Below are 14,393 nucleotides of genomic sequence, written 5' to 3'. Positions count from 1 at the left end.
CGCAAGTCATTGCTAATTGACACGATTATGAAATCTTTTCCAAGTGTGACTGAGTGCGTCTGGCAACAACAAAATCTTTTCGGTTTCGATTTCGCGATAAAAATTCCGTGGCCAAGGAATCACGCTCTCTTTCCATCCCAACGATCCCTTTCGCTGTCACGAAACGGACGAGACTCTGGTGGCTCTCACGGTTGACCAAGTATAAGGTTATTGACATCGCAGAACCTGTTTAGATAAAAATATCCGATTCCTCTTTTACAAAAAACTAATCGAGCCATTAATAATTTCGTTATATGTATATGAAAGTCAAATTCAAGATGTCTCGATAGATCGGTATCGAGGACGAAACGCGATATTATTCTTGGCGCAATGTTAAATAAGTTTCTTCAACATTTGAATCCGATTGCGAGCCATTTACGTACGGATTACCAAAGTTCAAATATCCAATTTGGAATCTCGCGGGGAACGATCAGATAAGCACGTCGCACGTTCCAGATCGAGTCGCAATCGCCGAAGGAAGATGCCTGATACCGAAACCAGGTAGTTTGGCGCGCAGCGTATTTTAATGAGGCCGCTAGGTACGTGAAGGATCATCGGCTCGGCGCGGAAGGCCACGGGGCAAGGATACCAGAGATGAATTTCGTGCGTCGCGCCGGTTCAGACACGCACGGCGTGAGTACGGCCGGGTAAACGGATAGGTAAGCATACGTATATACCTACCTACACGTGCACTTTATGTACACGCGAGGACCGTGCGGGCCAGCCAGCCAACCAGCCAACCAGCCAGCCAACGACATCAGGGTGGAAGTCTTTACCGAAAGACATCTGGCTACCACCTGCCTCGATGCCCTCGCACTCGCTCCATCAAACTTCCCCATAATAGAACGCTCCCCGAGCATACGCACCCGCTCTCATATGACGCGTGCACATGTGAGGAGGTACACACGTGTGTGTGCGTGTGTGCGTGTGTGTGCATCGCGACCGTGTGACTCATACCGGCGCAGGTACAGGCATGTGCGTGTACGCGCCGGCAAAATAATCGAGTGATCGCGCGCTCCTCTCGTTCCCGTGGGGTTGCACAAAAATACAGGTTTACGGTATACGATAAGGGTCCTCGGCGTTAATGCCGTATCGAAAATTAAATATTCATCCGCGGTCTTCCGTCTAACGTGAACGACAAAGTACCTTTTTCCGCGTCGAGACTTTATTGTCATCGTGACCAAAATACGAGCGTGAAAAGAACCCGGGGAAAATCATACGCCATATTTTCGCGACCATTACGAAGATGGTGCAATTCGACATTTGGTAAATGTTATTTCCTTCCAGAGTGAGAGCATGCGATATCGATGATTTATAAAGGGAGTGCGACATATACATAAATGATTTGTATACGTAATTTAATTATTTCTCCGCGATATATCATCCAATTTTTTGTAATTAACTTCGAACAGAGAGAAAGGGAGAGACCTTTTTTTTTTTTATAAAATTAAAAGATTTACTAAAAGTCGTAAACCTTAATCAAGCATGTTTGGACAATCAGGTCAAATGTATTAATTATTCAGAGCAAGAAATTGGATTATTCTGCGTCCCCTTCCCCCTCTGCGTCCTCCAGATGATGTATAACAATATACATTAACCGGTCATTCACTGGTGCATCTACCCCAGTATCTCTCATTATTATACACTTAAGAAAAAAAATATATATATACATATATGTATATATGAAATACGCATGCGAGATGCATAAGGCACGTCTACGAGACGAATTCCATCACCCCTCCGTGACGTGAAAAAAAAAGGCGGGAAGACCCTCGGCAACGTGCGCGCGCGTTTCATCCCTCTCGTTCGTCGAGGTGCGCCTTGTCGCCATACACCACGCCTTTTATCCCCGTGCCCATTGCGAGGCGATTGTACATCGGACGAGCCACCCGGTGCTCGTTCCCATGACAAGTGCGATGGGTATTTTCACTCGTGAATCTTTAATTCCACCGTGGGAATCGAGTCTACATAGATCCGCTGCACCATATTTATGTGTGTGTGTGTGCGCGCGCTTGTGATCCGATTAGATTACATCTTCCGCAGTCGAGACATAACGCGGTCCTTTGTGTCATTACGCGGTGATCGCCGAGGGGGAGGAAAATCTCTCGCGAAAATTATTTTCTTTTCATAGAGTTCGAACCCTCGTGCGATAGATTTATTTTAAGCGAAGCGCGAAATGTATAACGTGTAAAAATCGCAAGTTTATTTTTGCTTGGAATGTAGAAAAGGCAAAAAAATATGACGCGAGATAAGATAAAATATAGACAATAAGCGTAACGAGCGATTCATTAGGAGCATGTTCAAAGAATCAACGATATCCTTAGAGAGAAAGAAAGGATTTTCCAATTTTAATTAGAAATGTCATATAAAAAAGATAAAAAATAATTCACTCGATAAAAAAATACATACTAATGCCGTTTTCGCCTTTTGAATACTTGACGCTTAAATCTTTCCATTTGTCCCTACGTTCCGTAGTGTCTTGGTTCCGAATACTCGTCCAACTTTGGGTACTAAATTAATTACGCGTCGAATATGACAATAAATGCGAAACGTCCCAGTCTCCGAAAGGCGGTACGGTGCTCGCTAGACAAGATTATTTAGGGGTGTTTTCAGTTCAAGCAGATGCTGGAAATCAAGTTCGCCCTTGCAGCCCGCCGATCGGGCGTCGTCGACCCCGGAGTGCGCTAAATCGATATCGAGGCATAATGAAAAGGAAAGAAGAACGGGCTGCGAGAACAGTCGAAGGGCGCCGCGCGGTCCATCCCGTCTTAAAAGAAGTCTCCTCAAGGGGCCCGGTCGCGAATCTCGTCGGCAACCCCCTTCGAAATTTGCTATTTGACGTTTTTAGGGTGGCTTTTTTCTGGTCGCCCCACACGGTCCGATTCGACGGAATTTTAGGGCAACGACTGGCAGCTGTCCAGACGTCGTCGGCGCGAGTTTTAAATTCGATTGTAGAAGCCGAGAAATTTAATCGCACGCCCGAGATCACAACGCGCCCGGGCATTCTCCATTCAAGGAACGTCCCTTCGCGCCTTGACTTCAATTCTAATGACCGCGAGGAACTCGCAGATCTCACATTCGTAAACCACCGAGCGTGAGCTGTAGGACAGCTCTCTCTCTCCGGTCTGAGAGACCACACGCGACGCGAGTACAATAATACACGATCTATTTATGTAGAGTCCCCCGGGGCGCGCAAGTGATGCGTGCATTAATGAGAATTCGGCGGCTTTTATAATGCGAAATTTTATAATGCCAAAAGAAGAAACGATTCTAATTAATTTACTGCCTTTGATGATTTTCGTTGCGGAAACATATCGAATGACATCGACGGATATCGCGAGGGTAGTCGTCAAGGATAGGTGATCGGAGATTAACTAAAATTAACTAAGAACAGAAGTAACTAACAATAATCAAGCTTTTTAGTCGACATTAACCAGTGTTTCAGTACAGAAAATTTATTGCGAAAAATATTACGTCAGCCAGGGTTTGAACCCGGACTTCCCTATTCTCTAGGCGGGCGTCTCACCAATTCGACCATTTCGTTTGCTTTTATTTTATTAGACTTACAATTGGAAAAACTCAGGGACAGGGCAAAAACTTTAATGGATTCGACTGAGTAATGTAAAGTAACTAACAGAAGTAACTGACTAAATAATTTTATTAACGTATTTTTAATTTCTTAATTCAAAAATCAACCGACAGCAAAAATTGCAAGAGATTTGTCGATAAGTCACCGTAAATCTCGATTGCGAATCAGTTTATTTTGAAAAGAAAAAACCGTATTATTATTAATATTATTATTAATATTGTGATATCAAGCTATTTCTGCCTCGTGGCCAATAACTTCGACATATAGAAATCTACAAAAAGTTAGAAGACGGAGGATGTCAAAGAAAAAGAGAGAGAGAGAATCTCGTTTCCTCTCCGTCTCCACGAGCAGCCATTCATGTCTCTGCCTGTTTGCGTGGAACTAACATCCTTCCATTCGTTGAATTCGTAGTAGTCTATGCTAATACTTGACCTTCTAATAGTATTCGATATGCAAACTTAATGATCTTTGCAAGTGTGAAATTACGGAAAAGGTCTACGTTTTTAGAAACCTTGCTGTTGCTGAGTAAAACTCGTGTGCCTTCCCGTGTCCTCTATAATTTCTCGAACCGACGAGACATTCGACAACCGCATAAAAGGGAGTCGCTCGAGCTTATCAAATAAAAAATTTTCTTTATGTTTACTTCAAAAGACATTTTTTCCATTAAAGTTTTTGCCCTATCCCTAAGTTTCTTTTTAAGTCTAATAGAATAAAGGCAAACAAAAACAGGCAAAGGATAAAATATTTTAAAGCATCAAGAAATCATTTTAATTTAATTTATATATACAATTTGTGAAGAATGCTTATGTTAGAGCTGGACCCGTAAAAAAATGCGGATGACAAGCATAACCGAATCACACAAAGCGTTCTTTTTGAGCTTATGAGCGACAGTTGTCGGACAAATGCAAAAAGAAAAATAGGAACCGCGGGAAAGTGGACGTCATAGCGTCGCGGAATAGCGTCTAATCAAAACGAAAGTGATGGATATTTCGTCCAAGGAATATTCCTCTCGGACGAACGGAACCGGGCCCGGGGTCCGGTCGGACCCAAAGAGAAGAAGTACAAAATAAACGATGCACAAATTCCCAGCACAGAATTGACCTGGAACCGGGTTTAAATCTCCTTAGTCAACCTGGTCCCCCCCCTGTCTCTCCCGCTCCCCCTTTGTCTTGCCGAGACTGTATACTCGTAGACCTGCGAGGACGACCGGACGGAAAAAGACGAATAGTCGTCTCACCGTTTCTCTCGGTCTCGGACGCTCCGAGCGAATAGAATTTTGAAGAGCACGTGATAGTCAACCTTTGAATGTCATGCTGCGAGAGTAACCACGATGTTACTCCGGCATTCCTGCCTACCGTCCATCCGTTCATCTTTGCCCGACGCTCGTCAAGCTTTTTCCCAACCCCCCCCCCCCTCCTTCCTACCTGGAGATCGGATATGGTGATGAACAAATATCCCTATCCGAAGTATTTCTCTCGCAAGGTATTATGTTATAGCTATTGGGTTTCCATAGGGGGTTTACCCAAAGCTTTCCATGTCCTTTGCCCGCCCCTACCTGCCAGATCCCTGGAGTTTGACTGGAAACAATTGCAATTATGTTACTAAAATGACGTTCATTTACTTTCGAATCTGGCAGACCCGAAGAATTTTCGGAAAAATAGATTCTTTTAGCGCCATGCTTTCTTCCGAGAACGTTTCGTTTTATTTCTTAAATGTTTACACGTTGAGAAAAATAACTTTAACAGTATGTGCCTAGACCTAAAGCAACAAAATACCCTAGTTTGTATCACGTCAAGAATCACAATGAGGAAACCTACCGGTAATTGCAGGAAATATGTTCGAGAGAAGTATTACTTCCTTTTCAAAGAGCAAGAAAAACTACCTCGTCAATCAGTGGTTAAGCACATGGCCGAAACGTACGACAGAATGAAAAAAAAGCTTTCGGCATTGTAGGAAAAATATTTTTTGAGACACAAAGGATTTTCTTGAAATAGAAAATTTTTCATTATATTATGCGTACGCGTTATTTATCCGAACCTACACTATTTACTCGTACCTACACTAAACGCTGTTCAAATTTATCCTCTTGCCCACTTTGAGGTGGCTCCTGCATAAACCGACCGAAAGTAGAAAAAAATTGAAATTTAAGTACATGGTAGTTGTAAATTTTATCCATCAGTACGCGACATTTCAGACCCGGTCGCCGATAAAGTCCCGAAATACGCGCGAGTTTTTAAACAATCTTCTTTTCTTAATTAATGCGCCTAATGTGTGCTTGTAAAAATCGAACAAATACATCCACGAAAGTTTTAAAAGACTTTGAAAATTGGTTATCATCTGTAGCATAAGATATCGAACGCCAAGATTAATCTACTTGTAGACACATAAATTCAATTAACTTGGCCAGTGTCTTGAAACACTGCTGCTAGCATTCATTAAGAAATTTAGAATTTAGATTAAATTCTAATAGAGAAAAATAGGTCGACGCGATATTTCGTATCTCGTGTCGTATTTTCCCATATTGTCGTATATTCCCATTTTCCATAGCGTTATCTCTCAGTTATTTCAATCTGGCTCTTATTAATGAGAGTAACGCGTGCGCACCAGCTTCGTATAATCTCCTTCGCGATAACGCTGCATCCTTTGATATGCCATTGCGTTATACTTCCGCTGAACGACTGCGCACGTTCACTCTACCCTCGCTTTCGTACGCGATATCGCCGACGAGCTTTCTTTGGCGATTGAATATTTGGTTCAAGGGACTTCGATGTCGCAATATCGCGCTTAATTCTCATCAGGGCGATACGCGTTGCGGAAAGAGTCTCGAAAGATACTGAACCTACTGTTCGCATACGAATCGAGAGAGCGTGATGCCTGAAATTATCAGAAGCGATACAGAGTTATCGTATTTGAGAAATAAGAGAGACTGGAATAACAGCATTACAATAAAAATTATACTTTTTGTCATCTCTACTATCCTCGAAAGATCACTTGAAAGGCGCGGGTTAAAAATCATGATCAATAATCTGCAATCATACACCGAAAGGCCGGCCAAGGCAAAAATAACGAAAATTAAAATGAAAGGTGTGTTTCTTCAGATTACCAGTATTAATAATAATAAAATTTCAAATTTCAATCGACCTCAGCTGGCCACATTTATTAAATACGCTTTCGCGACGTTTCTACCTTTGGTTTAGGTCCTTATCAAGTGAAATCTAAGAGTAAGGCTCGATCTACAATGAGTTGTTAGTCGTTAGTCAGAAGCCGGAACTATATGTCGGTCCTTTTTCTTCCACCCAGAAAGGAAAAGGATCAACATATAGTTGCGACTTCTGACTAACGACTAACGACTCATTGTAGACCGGGCCTAAGTGTTTTACATATAAGTTACGCGAGAGGTATATAGGAAGTATGAAATTAAAATGTTGCCATATAAATAGTAGGGGCATTTATATTGTTCTGTGTTGCAACATTCACTAAGTTTACTGCACAAAACGCATATACTTGTCTGCACTACTTATCATACCAATGTGGATATGACAACCACGGATGTAGCTGTCCCAAATATTACTATTGGGGTTGTCCCATCCCTAATTAGACACGTGGTAACCGTATCGGTCTCTCCGTGTAGAAATCTCTTTAAGTTGCCAGTAATAAATAACAATACTCGAGCTTTTTAGTCGACATCGACCGGCCAGCGTTTTTAATACAGAAAATTTTTTGCGAAAAATATTACCTCAGCCAGCGTTTGAACCTGGACGTCCGTACTCTCTAGGCGGGCGTCTCATCAATTGGCATGTCTCAGTGGTCGAATTGGTAGGACGCCCGCCTAGAGAGTAGGGACGTCCAGGTTCAAACTCAAACTGGCTGAGGTAATAATTTTCGCAATAAATTTTCTATATCAAAACACCGGCCGGTTAATGTCGACTGAAAAGCTTGATTATTGATAATCTGCAGTGTCTCATTTTTATAAACTGTTATCTGAAATTCCTCTCGATAGAGGAGCAACGAGACCCAGGTAGACGAGGAGACGAAATTATGTACGGAGCAACTCCAGATCTCCGGCGTCGTGAATAAAAAGTCGCATAAAAAAATTTATGCGATACCAACCTGACCATTCTTTTTTCTTTTTAACGCGAAGAACGTAACAGAGTCTCAAGAATCTACGCCATTAAGACATTCCGCCACGCTCTCTCTTTGTCTCTCGATATACCTGCTACAATAAATTGCCAATTAAACCCCTCTCCAGCGCGCGACACGAGTCCACGAAGGTCGTTAGAAATAAGTATTTACCAAGCGATATATTCGTAGGCCGCACATACCATCTTCGGCAAGAGAAACGAGCGGATAAATAAACACGTGCGTGGACCTCGTGCCGATTACTTACGCCGCTTCCGCGATCGGTGGTGAGCAAAAGGACGAGTGGTAGGTCACTGTCTTCACGTCGTTGATCGGCAATCCGTTCGGTTGGAGCAATCCATTCGAGAATATATCCATCATAAGCGGCACACGATTCCCGCGGATGGCGAACAAGCGGGAACGGTGAACGGGGGCGAAGGGGGCAGGGACAGGGGCGGGGGAGAGCCGAGGGAGAAAGCGCGCGGGTTCGGAGATAAATGGGATCCTCTTTCCCGCGTGGACGCTCCGCGAGCTGGACCCCCCGGCTTACGAGCACTACCGCCTGCGCGCGGCAACTACGTGGTCCATTGCGGTTCCGTCTCCGGAGAATTTTACTCTTATTTCCCCTTCTCTGACTTTCTATCTCTCTCTCTCTCTTTCTCTCTCGGGAGGAAAATCTGCCCTCAGGCGGTCATGTTCACGCGCCTTCCCCCGGCCCTTCGCGAAAAAGGGAAAGAAGAAAACTCTATGATCGTCAGGAGGCCACGCGCATCCCTCTGTTTCTCCCTTCCTGTCCTTTCTCGCCCTCTGCTTCCCTCGTGAGAACGCGCGCTCTCTCCCGACCGGAAGTAGAGAAGGAATGTATCCGTCGATCCACGAGATCGCGAGAGAGAGGACGCGTCGCTCCGACACGTGGATAAATGGGGAAAAAGGGGGATGCTCCGCCGCCGCCGCCGCCGCCGCCGCCGCGCGCGAATAGTGCCGGATTTACGCGCCGAAACACTTGCACTGTCCGAGGGTACCACGTCGCGCGGCAGCCAGCACTCGGCAATCCGTGGCAAGTGTTCGCGCTCAACGATCCACTCCCAATGGCGGTCGAGTTCGGACTGACGGTCGCTATCCGAGGGGACTCTCTCGCCGGCAGCAGCAGCAACAGCAAGCGGCAGGTCTGACGCTGGATTCGGTGGCGGGGAGAGAGGGCGAAAGGGTCGACTCTAGGGAGAGAAAGAGACGAGAAAAGACCGGGGAACGGCAAGAGAGAGAAGGAACGAGACGGGGAGGGGGAACGAGGGAACCGGCATCTCGACTCGAAGGGTGAGGTGGAACGAAGGCGCCGGTCGTCCCTACGAGCTTGCATGCGATACGTGCCTCGGAACGTACGCGAGGGAATCGCCAGAAACGACCGACCGGGAAGAGGCGGCGATGTACGACGCAATGCGCGACCTGATGCCTGGCGCGGAATAACAATCGGCGCGATAGTCCGAGGAAAGAGCGCGTTGAGAAATCCACCCGGGTCCCGCGTCGCCTACCATCTCTATTTCCTATGGAAAAAAAAACCGGATAATTAAGGGCCAGTTTCACAAACGTCGGTTACCTGTTAACCAGAGTTCAGTCAACTCCCTCCCCCCCCCCGTCCGTCCTTTTCTATTTTATTATTTAAGAAGAGACAAGAGAATCGATTAATCCTCAGTTAGCAGTCAATCGACTGCTTTGTGAAACTGGCCTCCAAGCCTAAAATCAGTCTGTCTAAAACGCCACTGATTGCGAGCTTCTTCAGAATTAAATTGTCGAACGCGTGAATCTCTCAAAATTTGTTGCTGTGCACAGCTAAATCCTAAAGTCTCGGTACAACTCACAAATCGCTGCCATCGAACTTTAAGGTTTTCCGTGGCGTTTCATTATATGGAAAAAATTCAGACAAATGTTTATACACGGCAAATTTGCGCGCGGTGTGATTTTTCTCTCGGCAAGTCCGACTCTTTCAGAAACGAATGCCCGAACTGAACGCTTTCAACGGTGGTGCTTGAAACAAAAGGAGCGCTTTGTTTGTGGGAATGTACTTTAATAGCGGCGCATACCTCGGAACTCAGGGACTACGCCTTAAGCTACGGCTACACCGTTCCTCGCGAATGTCTCGACGTGAAGATTGCGAAACCGAGAGAGAGAGATGGGGCCAAAATAAAAATAACGAAAAAATAATTCGATAGCGTAAACACGTACATTTCGCTCGACACTTTGTAATAGCAAATCGAGGGCTGATTATGGTATAATTTGCACTTTTCGTCACGTTAAAAAATCGACACTTTTCTCTTCTGACATCATAATATAAAATAACAAGGTGCGAAACGATAAAGTGAGGAGCGTTGCGAAAGATTTTATGTAACTTGTTTCGGTGTAAATGAGACTTAAGTTAACCCACGAAGAGGCACAGCGAGAAAAGTAAGAGGAAGAAGGAGCGAAGGGAAGGAAGGCGAGAAGAAGGAGAATTGGAAGAAAGAGAAGAGGCAAGAGAGAAGAAGAAAGAGGAGGAAGAGGGGGATGAGGAGGAGGAGGAGGAGGAGAGGCGATGCTGATGAGGAAGAGAACGTGAGAAAGACGAGGAAATAAGAGGAAGGGCTGCGGACTCCGGGATAAGCCGCAAGGTCTCGGCGGTATCACGCCGTCGTGTTCTGGGAACCAATCGATTCCTTGACGAACCGCGGCAAAGGAATAGCGAATCGATGGCGCAAAATCATCGGTGGAACCTCCTACGAGTTCACGCTTCGCGGAACGTCAGGATGAAAAACGCGCTGGAATTGCGGCGAGTTGAAATATTTCTTCCAGACATTCCATTAAATATATAAAGAATTAATATAGTAACAAAAAGATTGTTACTCTGTCAAAGGTTACATTTCTTCTTGAAATCTCTTTCCCCTTATGTACCAACAGCACATACGGTGTTTGTCAGCGAAAGTAACGCAGTTAAGAGTTTCTATTCGTCGCAGGATTTCAGTTTGTTGAATAAAAACTAGGACGTAGGCAACAGTTTCGACAAAACACGCTAGCTCATCTATTAATTTCCTTTTGAACACCTATACGAAGTTCATCTGCCAGCGCGATCGGGAAAAGACGTGGAAGCTGACAATGAGGACAAGGAGAAAAAGGGAGACGTCGCGAAGGAGAGGCGACGTCGCGTGACGCGTCCCGAAGCCGAGAACCCGCTTCGAAATTGAGAGCGGCATATGTCGAAGTTGAAAGAATATGCAAAATCTGGAAGAAAGGACTTCCTGCGAGATGTCTGTATGCAACCGCGCGAGAACGAAGCGCGTCCGGGCGGGCAGCACACTCTCCGCGGCGCGGCGGCTGATTCCGAGAAGAAACGAGACGCGAGAGAGAGAAGATCGTGGCGTAGAAGGAAGAAACGGAGAGCCGACGCCGCGCACAGGTACACTGGTGCGTCGATTGGATGCAGGTCGCTACATGACACGGACAGGTTTTCCTCGGCGGAGAAGAACGTCCCGCCGCCTTCCGGATTCTCAATTCGGACAAAAAGAAGAGCGCCGGCCGTGGCGGTCCAGCCCGAGACTACACAGCTGAGAACCGCCAGCGGCGGCATCTTTGCTCGGCAAAAAGATGAAATCTCGAGGATCTCGCGGATAACGGACGAACGTCTGGTCATCGCGAGCGATTTTGCAAATCACCTGTTATTTTTCACAAACTTCGTGGCTTCTCTCAAAATTCTGCGTACCCGGACTGTCTTCTTAAGCGACCGCAAGGCTGTGCGATTGCTATTATTTTTTCTATGAATTGTGTAATTACTGATTTAATTACAAAGTACTAATATTTCACCTTTGACGTACATAATTGTAAAATTAATTTTCAACGCTTCAAATGTCTTACATGAAAATAACAACTGCCGTTGCGACATAATTATATATAGTTTTACTTTCTCGGTCTTTTTTTTTCTCTCGCGGGCAAAGTCCCGGTCTGCCCTCCGTACGGTCGAATGTTTGCGAGTCCGAATTTGATTATCTCTAATCAACCTCTAATCAACCTGCGGGCGAGGTTACGCACGTACGCGGTAACCCCGTAATTTCCAAGGCATTACTGTCCAACGTGTCCGCAAATCGCCCAAGTTTATTACAACGGTGAAGTTCGGCCGAAGCACCGAGGCGGGAATGACGGGATTCTGCCGGCCGGTACAAAGCCACGAAAGATTACAACGTTCGAGGCCCCCCGTGAGATCTCGCACAGCATTTCGGCAAGATTTATTCACGCTCCTCGACATGACGAAAACAAAAAAGGGGAAGCAAAATTCTACCACATTCTACTAATTATAACGCCGAAAGAAATGCCGTGTGAGCAGGAGTTCTCAAATTTTACCGATATATTAATCATGGGGCACGTAGGAGAAAAATAATAACACTTTTATTGTGCAAATCGAACCCAATATTGGTTGAGCGCACTTAGAAGTTCATCGGATCAGCCGTTGTTGAGATCCGAAAATCTGAGGGCCTGTCAACTCGCGTACTCGCGTGAACTACTGCCGTGTCTCGTGATCTGGAATGATTTTTACCACCCCAGTACTTCAGGAAATGAAGCTTATTGTTAGTCATGATAGTTTTTACTGGTCGAGAAAAATCTATATATCTATTTTCTTATTTCTCCCTACTCCTCTTTAAAAAATATTAAGTAGATCAATATACCAAATGATCTCAAGTATTAATAAATTTTAGATCGATCAAACGATATGTATATGCCAATAATAGCGGCTTTTAACTGGAATGCAAACGCTCGTCCGATCTAGTGACTCGCAAAATATGAAGTGATGAAAACGATTTCGTTGACGTGAGATCCTGCCTGGAGGAGACCGTCTCCTCGCCGAGAATGGCCGTCGAGGGGCAGCGTCGCACGCGTTTCGTGCATCTTTCCGAACTGCGTCGAATTTGCGCATTATATTAAAGAGCCACATGATGTGCGATGCAAAGCGCGGCGCGGCGCGACGCCGGGTGTCGATCCCTGCCCCGCACGCACTCGAACACACCGTGCGCTGAATAGCGGCGCATCCGCGCGACGGGTGAAAGAGACCGGGGCCCGACCAAACCGGGAGGGTTCGCCGTCTCTGTTCCTATGAACGGGGCAGCTGTCTCCCGTTTGTTTCCGCGCGCTCGCGCGCGCGAGATGACCGTCGCCGTCGCCGGCGACACCGAGAGGTCAATCTCGCCGAGCATTCCTATCATCTTGCTGGGCAACAGTTTTCGGTCCACCCGTCCGTTAGACAGCGTCTTATTTCTTTTACACAAGGTTTCATTATTTTAGTAGAGGAGAGTCCCCGATTATGAGACAGCAGGTTTGCAACGTCCAAATTCAATAACAAATCTCTGTTCGCAACTATTACACAATCTAACAATAAATTTAAACAGACTTCACTCCAGGAGCAATAAATTCACGGCGGGACCAACAGATGATGCCTATCAATATTGTAGAAACCTCGCTATCTCTTATTAGGAGGCCATCTCATAATTAGGGGACTTTCCTCTATTAATTTGGGACTGTCGGAGGAGATACAAGAGCAATCGTAGTTTGATTAAGATTCCTCAGTGGTCCTGGCCGGTTTTTAACGGTACTTGTCCGGTTTTGGGTCAACTCGTTCTGTCCTGCGATTATTCCGCAGACGTCGCTCCCAACTCCTTTGTAAATATCGTAGCTTTATCCACGTTTAGTGGAATATGTTCTTGCGCGCGATAGAAAATATATTCTCGATTAAAATTATATCGATAAAGCACATAGATGCGGAAGCGTAGGCCGCGCGTGAGAAACAGAAGGGACGGACTTTTTAAGTCCGAGCTACAATGTGCGTCAAGAAACAATTCTATTTCATAGCCAATAAATATAACGCTTAAGAAATTCCTGCAAGTTGATAAATTGCGCACTGTATAATACAATCGTACATTGTCGACAAATTTTTTAAGCGTATTGACTTGCTTATATAAAATACATTCTAATTGTAAAAAAACCGCATTGTAGATCAGACTTGAGAGCGCGAGCTTCCTACGCGGGTAAATGGCGCGGAACGTGTGTCAGACTAGGACCAGAGCGAGCGGCGAGAAAAGGGAGACGTGGGAGGCGCAGAAGGGCACGACACGGAGAGGCGTGTGCGGCGTGTTCGCGGCCACGAGGAGAGAGAGGCCGCCTAAGCCAGCAGGCGACGCGCGCGTGGCTGTATACCAACTCGTCTGCGTTTGTCCCCGTCTATAGCAGTTGCCATGCGGGGCACTGGGACCCGCGGCCTGACGTCACCCTATCTCCCGACGGGCAGCTTAATATTGATAAGTGGGACTCGCGTGGCGTTCCGGGACGAAGAGAAGGATCTCGGGACGGACGGATGTTCCCGCGCGATGGAAATAAAAGCGCGGGAGAGGCCCTCGCGTCCGCCGAGCGTCAAGCGGGAGTACCAGTTCTCCGAAAGCCTCAAGCCCGTGTCAGACTACGGGTTCAGGTTGAGATTGGAGTGAAACTTGACCAATCGGAGTGAAATTCACTAAACTTGAGATTAGTGAACTTTACTACGATTGGTCAAATTTCAATCTAATCTCAATCTCAATTCGCAGTCTGATATGGGCTTGATGCTTACGATCAGACTACGGATTGAGATTGGGATTCGATT

General features: G+C 45.7%; 1 protein-coding gene across 3 annotated transcripts in view; it reads right to left on the bottom strand.

The window, feature by feature from the left end:
- LOC105565130 (myb protein) overlaps positions 1-14,393 on the bottom strand; it is a 33,226-nt gene that overhangs the window by 15,316 nt on the left and 3,517 nt on the right. Inside the window, exon 1 of one of the 3 annotated variants that reach the window (XM_012018071.1) lies at positions 8,016-8,143. The exons of 1 other annotated variant lie outside the window; for it this stretch is intronic. In XM_012018071.1, the coding sequence (XP_011873461.1) occupies positions 8,016-8,128 (113 nt within the window). In that variant the 5' untranslated portion in view covers positions 8,129-8,143. Of the gene's footprint in view, positions 1-8,015; positions 8,144-14,393 lie in introns of those variants that run through there. One more of the 3 variants, XM_012018070.1, reaches the window with a different exon arrangement.

This window comes from Vollenhovia emeryi, unplaced genomic scaffold (assembly GCF_000949405.1).
Source record: "Vollenhovia emeryi isolate VEMERY1.0 unplaced genomic scaffold, V.emery_V1.0 DF939155.1, whole genome shotgun sequence".
NCBI lineage: Eukaryota > Metazoa > Arthropoda > Insecta > Hymenoptera > Formicidae > Vollenhovia > Vollenhovia emeryi.
The sequence above is the reverse complement of the archived record's forward strand: the minus strand, read 5'-3'. Positions and strand labels throughout refer to the sequence as shown.